Source organism: Ananas comosus, linkage group 19 (genome assembly GCF_001540865.1).
Source record: "Ananas comosus cultivar F153 linkage group 19, ASM154086v1, whole genome shotgun sequence".
Taxonomy (NCBI): Eukaryota; Viridiplantae; Streptophyta; class Magnoliopsida; order Poales; family Bromeliaceae; genus Ananas; species Ananas comosus.
Window position 1 is genome coordinate 9,914,367 of NC_033639.1, and position 8,381 is coordinate 9,922,747.

The following is an 8,381-nucleotide window of genomic DNA, read 5'->3' on the forward strand; positions in this document are numbered from 1 at the left end:
GACCTAAATTTCAATCTCCAATATTAGTTATTTTATGTCTCACAAAATGTGAGGTAGTTGGTGATCTAAAAAGCCACGAGGAGCCAATTTAATTCCATGTGCAAGCTGCTTCATCCTGGTACAAATGCCAACTCCTTATAACTGTAAACTTTAGGACTAAGTGATTAATTGATACATGAGTAGATTACTTTTAAACGTGCATATACATAGTTATATTAATCATTAGCTGTCGTGAAGTAAACTTTAAATATTTCTTCTAATTATTAATGGAAATGGAATCTCCATGATGTGAATGGCCGAAATAATGCTTTTAATCTCAATTATTTTAGGCTCATTAATGGAATCAAGGATATAAAAGCAAGCACAACCTAGTAAGGTGATGTACTTGCATGTACTAATGCGCCTTTAATATAGGTAGATAAAGCACTTGGTTTGATGCTACATGCTAAAATGTAATTTTATTTATGAATCATGATGAAATTGGATTGTATGCGAAGGCGAATGAACTCTACTTAACTGTAATCATCTAATTTGGTGGTTAAAAGGAAAATATTCTCATGTATAGAATGGCAACAAAAGTGCAGATCAAATGTAGCTAGAGAATTGGTCTCTCACTAAGCCCTAGGTAGCTACCCAATTAAATTTTAGTTAATGAAAATGATATGAGCTATACATGCATGAAGTTCAGTAAAAGTTTTGTTTCTGTGATTCCTATATATCTGATACAGATATAGATTCTCTGAACAAGTTTGAACAACAGATCTCCTACTCAAACACTAATAATAGAAGACGAAAATAAACTTCTTAAACTACCAAACTAATCTGGAGAGATATTCAAATCTCTGTAAATTCAGATAGTTGTTACTAGCTAGGAAATTCAGATCTCTGTTAGAAAATACCAAGATGTTCTTCAAATCATCATACCTTCCTTATATTTGTCAGGTCGTATTAGCATGGCACCTCTTTTTCCGTTTGCTCCTCTTCCCCTTCAACCCCCTTATATACTAACAAGAGGTGAAATCGTCTGCAGCAAATACTATCAATCTCTGAACAGATTCACTTATGATCTTCATAGGCAGCATCAGACAATTTTCAGAGGCGAAGAAAGGTTAGGTAGTGACTGATTTCTCCAACTCCTTGTGTGTGCTTTAACTTCAAACTCCACACACGGAAAGAACCTGACTTTGAAGAACATCATACGCGATAAACCATGCCAACCTCGATCAGGGAGGTGTGCGGAATCCCTAGCGCGACAGCTGGCCTTCGCGAGTTTCGCCTTAAAAACCCATAAAGAACATCGATCGCAAACTTCTTGATGAACGATGACGATTCATGAGCTAGCACACAAGTGTGTCCCATCATATATGACACCCCGGCCTCCCTCTCTTCAACCAGCTCCCTCACCTCGGGCTTCGATTTTTCTCTGACTAAAACCTTTTCAAATTTTACCTTCCTTTGTCTCTCCTCAACTTCTTTAGACCGCGAGACCGCACTCACTACTTGGTTGGATAGCTTACCGATAACCGCCATCTCCCTGTTAACCCATAACTCATCTTCTTCTTGTTCGAGGAACTCTGCGATCTTCATAAACAATTGGTCTTCAAAATCGTAACTATCCCACCCTCCATCTTTGTAACCATACCGAACTATACACCGGAACAAACGATACTCTTTTGGGCCGATCCTTCCGACTAGGAACCTTTCATCTATTGGAATCTTTGGCACATTTAGCGTTTGCAAGCATACGAAAATGAGAATTCGGTGGAAAGCAGGGAAGTTTGTCACAAAGTGTGCAAACATGGGAGGGACCCCGGTTGTGATCTTGGTGTAGACAAGGCCAATTCCCGGGACACGAACTAGACCAAGATTAGGGGTTAGGCTAAGGAAGCGTTCAAGGCAGACTTTGTTCTCGATCTCGAAAGCCTGCTTTCTTGTGGTGCCATAGTGCCATATTGACATAGTAAGCAAGGTGATTAAAGATAATATCAGAGGGAGCCAACCCCCATGGTGGACTTTGGCTATGCACGCCGATAAATAAAGAAGCTCCAAAGAACCAAAGGTGGTGATGAAGAGAATTGCCCATACAATAGACCGATTCCAAACGGTGGTAATGATGAGGAACATTAGACATGTAGTCACGAACATTACAATGATCACAGCAAGCCCTGCAAAAGAAAATATGGATGGATCATTACATTTAGGGCTTTTACATATGTATCCATGCAAAATCATCTGTCTAGTGTCTACACATATGCCCCTCCGAAGTGCGAAGTTGGTTTTGTTCTAAGAAAGATCTTTAAGAAAGGACATTCTTGTAGTTGAAAGATGCGTATATTTAAGAAATTTAGAATACGGCGTATAAGTAAATAGATAATTTAGCATGGGCATATATGTAAGTATCTCTTAAGTTTAAAAGTTGGACTTATGGGTAAGATAATAGCCGAGTGATGAAGCATATACCATAGGCGTTTCCGATCATATGAGTGTCCCTGAATCCAATTGTGACTGCTAGACAAAGGAGCATCAGTAGCCAATTCACCTCCGGTATGTATATCTGCCCATGGACCAGACTTGATGTGTGTATGATCTTAATGCGGGGAAAGCACCCCAAAGCCCTACACTGACTGATTATGGAGAAGGTAGCCGATATAATTGCTTGGCTCCCAACCACTGTGGCTAATGTTGCGATGATTAATATCGGCCAAAAGACATTCTCTGGATTGAATGAACAAACGAGTACAAAGAAAGCATCAGATAGTGTTAAATAAACTTCGTAATGGCAAAACTAAATCTAATTTATTATTACATGATTATATCAGTATCAGCCAACTTATATTTTCCATATAGGGCAAAGAACTGAAGAAGACAAATTTCAGAAATTTTATACTGTTAGAAGTAATATTGAGGAGGTACCTGGAAGAGCTTTATAAAAGCTACTTTGAAGATCCTCCGTGTGTTTAGACAGATAGGCAGCTTCACCCATGTATGCTAGTACTAAGCAAGGATAAACAACTGTTGTAAAACCTATCTGTCATCAGAATATACTTTACATCAATACACATTATTATTTTTAACCTCTGTATTATTCATATATATGATCATTCATGGAAAACAATTCACATGACAGTAAAATGGCAATGCAAAATTTGGTAAAAAGAACTTGTAGATTAAAACAAGAAATGCATGCACCAGACATGGAAGTCAAAATCAAGGGAACAAGGTTCAGCCATAAGCATGGAAAGAACAATTCAAGGAGTTACTATCCTCGATGAACAATCCAATAGACTCTATTACGAATAACCAATGCTCTATTTATAATCCTCCTTTATTCATATGATATGATTTCTCATGGAAAAGTTCAAAGGCCGAAGTGTTGGCATTTAAAGTAAACAAGTTATCAGAGAAAGGAAAAAGACCTCACCCTTATCGAAAGCTTGGAGAAGTGTCCAAGGTCAGCAAACATTGCCTCGGCCCCTGAAAAGCTACAACCAGTAAGTCCATGCAAAAAGAGAATTATACACAACTTAGATACAGTTACACAATAAAGAGTTTCAAACCTGTAACGCAGAGAACTACGCCTCCAAGAGAACTCCAGCCGGCTTTTCCAGACTTTCTGAAAAAATTATAAATGTAGTATGGAGATAGAGCGCGTATAACACCGGGATTCCACTTGGTGATATTGTAAATGCCAATTCCACTAATGCAGCCGAGCCATGCAATCAGAATTGGGGCGAAAAGAAAGCCAACCCTATGTGTTCCATAGTGTTGTAGTGCGAACAGACCCATTAATACAATACAAGCAATAAGCACGGTGCAATCTGCATGCAAAACACCAGTAAAATGAGAGCCAATATTGTTAAAATTCTACTTAATGAGAGTAAGAAAAAATTATAGTTTGACACTACTACACTTCATAGTAGATTTAATGCTTACTTTCATGCAGTTCTGGAAACTTGATTCTGAGGCCAGAGACCGCAGCAAGAACTGGATAAATGGGAATATGAGACACAAGTTAGTCATAGGTTGCGTAAGTGTCTAACCTATTGACAAGAAGAAGAAGGTTTTTTTTTAAAAAAAAAGAGTGCCAGCAGCAGGTAGAAGTTCATAATATAATAGTGGCTTCCATTACTTAACAACCCCTTGATCTGAAAGAATTCGAGTCTATATTAATAAGTGATTTTACCAAACATTACCCAGAGTCCACAAATGAAACTCAGCTTGAGTCACTCCCAAAATTTTGTGAACATAGGAAAAAAGGAAAATTTTTTTGCAAATCTATTTTACTGTTAAAAACAGTGTATAATACCTTATCAGTCTACGAAATAATATATATTCACTCATCATGTCAAGAAATATAAGAAGGGAAAGAAAGACACCGTGGCATATGAAACCTTATAAATTATTATACACCAAATTTTTCAGAGATCAAATTAAGTGTACCTGACATTGTTGGGGTCAAGACACCATCTCCGATAACCATGCTAGTACCCAATAGCACAAAGAGCAGCAATATAACACGAGAAGAGCGATGCTTCTCGAAAAAGCTCTTTATCAACAAGCTTGTCCTTGTATCCTTACAAGCTGCTTGTGGCTGAGATGGCAACAAATGCTCATGAGTGTTGCGGGAAGCATTTAGAAGGCCCATCTTTGCGTTTCGACACATTAAAGAATACAAAGCAAAAGTTCCACCTGCATAAGTTGTCCCAAATAAAAGGCATCCTCAACTACATATCAATAAAATTTTGGTATTAAAGGTATGTGTAATAATAGAACATTTCTGTAACTCTTTTGACAGAAGCCATTTACTTCTGAAAAAACTTGACAAACTCAAATACAATGAAGTATAATAATATAACAAATTAAATCGAACCAAAAAATATTTACTTACCTTCACCATTATCATCTGCCCCCAATACAAAAATGATGTACTTGCAGAGAGGAATCATAGTAAGAGTCCAGAAGACGAGGGAGAGAACTCCCAAAATCTCCGCGTCCTCCTCATGGAGGCGCAGCTTTCCCGAGAAGGTACTCTTGTATACATAGACCGGCGAAATGCTCAGGTCACCATACACAACACCAAAGCTCTGGTAGGCCAATAGAAGAGTGGTCCTATATGTGCTCTGAAGGGTTATGAAGAAAATTTACTATTAGTATGTATTATCTTTTTTTTTTGAGAAATAGGTAGCGAAGCTACCTGCTTCATTCATTAAGCAAAATGAACTAGGCGTACATGATGGAGGCAGCTAAGGCCTCCTGTAGGGACCGGAAGAAAAAACAGAAAGAAGATAGAACGAAAACAAAAGCAGTAAACAAACACTAAAACCCTGTCACGGGAAAAAACAGGGGACTCCCGTTTCCAATTCACTTGGCACTGAAAGGAAGATATCACATTTAGAGTGCGTCAGAGTATAGTGGTCCAAGTGTTGATTAGTAGTTTGAGGCGTGCAAGGGACCCAGAAATCGTGGGCGGCATTCCATTGAAGATAGAGTTGTTTCTGTCCGTCCAGATTACCCACCACGTTGCGGCCAGAAGGATCAAGCGTTGGTTTCTGGACGTGGCGACAGGTATTTCAGTACATTCGGTCCAGAGACCTGTAGCGTCACCAGTGTTGCCAGCATTTGCATCCAGTCCTCCCATACAGAGGAGAAGATACCGGACGTAAATACAGCCATAGAAAAGGTGGTCGCAACTTTCTGCGTGGACTGCGCAGAAAGCACAGTTCTGATCTACGTGCATGCCTCGGGCGAGCAGTCTGTCGGCGGTGGGTAGTCTTTTTCTAAGGAGTACCCAAATGAAAACTTTAATTTTAAGGGGGATTTTCAGCTCCCAGATGTGTCGATATGTCGTGACACGAAGTCCGTCGTCCGTGATGAAACGATAAAGGGATTTAACTGTGAATAGTTGGTTGGAGGTCCAACGCCATTTGATCGAGTCCGGCCTGTCAAGAGGGCAAAGGCCTTGGAGCAAGTCCTTAAGCGACGATACCTGTCTTCGTCTATCAGCGGACGAAGCAGTCGTGAATCCCCGACAGATAAACCGCCATCTCCACCTACCTTGATCCCAGCATTGGGAGATCCGGACTTCCTTATTCCTGATGTTTGAAAAGATGTCCGGGAATAGAGTACGGAGAGGGGTTTCTCCAATCCAGATATCGGACCACATCCTAATATTTCTTCCATCCCCGAGCTCGTAGGCTACACCACAGGAAAACACATCACGGCAGGAGAGCACGCTCTTCCACCACTGAGAATACGGGCTGAAGGCCCTGCCCTCTAACAGTGGCTTACGTCTGACGTAGTAGAGGCATCTAATCAGTTTACACCAAGTGAGATCTGGGACGGTAAAGTAACGCCACCACCATTTGGTTAAGAGTGCCAGGTTCATAGATTTTAGGTCTAAGATTCCAAGACCCCCATCTCTTAACCATTTTGGTTAAGAGTGCCAGGTTCATAGATATTAGTATGTATTATCAAAACAGAAAAAGTATGAAAATTGAGCAAAAAGCGAAACATATGTTCGATTGAAAGATAATACAGAGAATTACCGAAAATTAAGCATACTCATTGCTTTCTATGAGAAAGAAACTAAGAATAAGCAAAAATTACATGTGAATATATACAGATTGAGTAAAAGAACATGGTCAAAATTTACATCCATCTTTAGAAGGGGGCAAAAAAAAAAAAAAAGAAGAAGAAAAAGAAAGGAGAATAGTTAAAAAGACATTAACTGTAGTCAAAATGAATGAGGAGTAAAGCAAAACCATATTATAGATTAAAAAATAAAACTATACCATTGCATATGAGGTCTTAAGGGGAAAAGATAAACCATTAAACTAATAACAATTCATCTTTTCCTTTCTCTTTTACTCATCAGCAGAATCTTAAAAAAAGGAAAAAAAAAAATCTCACACACTCCTGTAAAAAATACTGCTATAAAAAAAAAATCACTAAATCACTACGTAGAGCAAACTCTTAAACCAATCATCAGATAAAATAATAATGCACCAAGTAAATTGTAACAAAGCACTAAATGTAACAGTATAATGCCGCTAATTTACCACTAAAGTTTGTTAACTCCTAGTTGAAATGCTCAATCTAAGACAAAATAACCACAATTTAATCCCCAAATTTAACATCAAATAAAAAAAAAGAGCAAAAATTACTACTTTAAAACTTTAAAAAAAGGGAGAAAATTGGAGTGGAGAGAAACACTAACCCACGAACGCCGCTCCGTCGACCGCGACCCCGACTCCAAATCCATTCGCTTGGAACCCTAAAAACCCAAATTTTGTGCGCTCTCTCTCTCTCTCCCCCCTTCGTTTTACGGGAATGCCGATGAAATTGGATCAAAAATCGAAACTTTGGGATCAAATTGAGAAATTTTTCGCTGTCGATCGGAAAATTCGGTTGATTAATTTTGCCCGAAACGGAAAAAAATCGGAAAAAATGGCTCGTTTCTTCTCGGGAAGTTTCACAAATGTAGAGAAGAGAGAGAGAGGTGGCAGTTAAGTGAGAGATAAAACGTGGGTTTAGAGAGAGAGAGAGAGAGAGAGAGAGAGAGAGAGAGAGAGAGGGCGCCAAAAGGATTAGTGGTTAAGGACAAGGGATTTTTTTTTTTTTTCTCACTTTGTATTTACTTCTATTTATAATCCCTGTGATTTTGTTTAAGGATCAGGGGTTGTTTTATTCCTCTAGCTTGATATTCACACACCATTAGATTTGTTATTTGTACAAAAACATTGCAGCCTAATTTGGGAATTTGTTCTTTAAAACTTCAAAATTTTGAAAATTATGACGAAAATCGTGAGAACTTAATTACTCGTGAACTTTTTGAGATCGGAAAAGCATCGAATTAAATGCGGTTGATAGCTTATTTTTCAAAAAAGTCTAAATCTTGCTGAAGCATGCAGTGCTGTTCGCTGATCCTGTTTTCAATAATGTTATTAGGAGAATCACTTTATTCAAAATCTTGAGTAGCTTCTTTTTATAGCAAAATAAAAAAATTCAAATTACAATATCTGTTTATGTGTCTCACTGAATAACATTTTTTACTTTTAATATGATATATTGTTACTGAAAGCAAAAAAACAAGAAGTTAGGCTAAAGCGGCACTAAATAGAAACATTAATTATCTTTCCGACGGGGCTTAAGATTAGGATGTTTAGAAAGGGTTAGTAGTGATATTACAAAGCTCCAATGAGTAATGATAAAATTAATCCAACACATTCGTAACACCTACTAGTACTTTTTTAAAAATATTTTAACTCATAAACCATTTTTAGAAAAGCTCCAAATGGCCAAAAGATACTAACAAAGGACACCATTCCAAGGAAATACCTATTAATGGCCAGTACTCTTCTGGTAGTACAAGGGCAAGAAAT

The 8,381-nt window shown here is 38.2% G+C and overlaps 1 protein-coding gene across 1 annotated transcript; it reads right to left on the bottom strand.

Annotated features, from left to right (window-relative positions):
• Positions 627–7,583, bottom strand: LOC109724600 (probable potassium transporter 13). Its single transcript, XM_020253472.1, has 9 exons — positions 7,217–7,583; positions 4,889–5,120; positions 4,441–4,689; positions 3,934–3,984; positions 3,558–3,818; positions 3,422–3,474; positions 2,914–3,028; positions 2,461–2,715; positions 627–2,165 (listed from the first exon to the last, which is right to left on the bottom strand). The coding sequence occupies exons 1-9, from the start codon at positions 7,259–7,261 to the stop codon at positions 1,195–1,197; spliced, it is 2,232 nt and encodes a 743-aa protein (XP_020109061.1). The 5' UTR covers positions 7,262–7,583; the 3' UTR covers positions 627–1,194.

Bases quoted from the DNA above. Each gene is read 5' to 3' on its own strand.
- LOC109724600 (XM_020253472.1), bottom strand. From the start codon at position 7,261: ATGGATTTGGAGTCGGGGTCGCGGTCGACGGAGCGGCGTTCGTGG. The intron at 3,819-3,933 runs GTAAGCATTAAA...TTTTGCATGCAG, and splicing joins GTTTCCAGAACTGCATGAAA to ATTGCACCGTGCTTATTGCT. The intron at 2,716-2,913 runs GTACCTCCTCAA...CATTCAATCCAG, and splicing joins CTTTTATAAAGCTCTTCCAG to AGAATGTCTTTTGGCCGATA.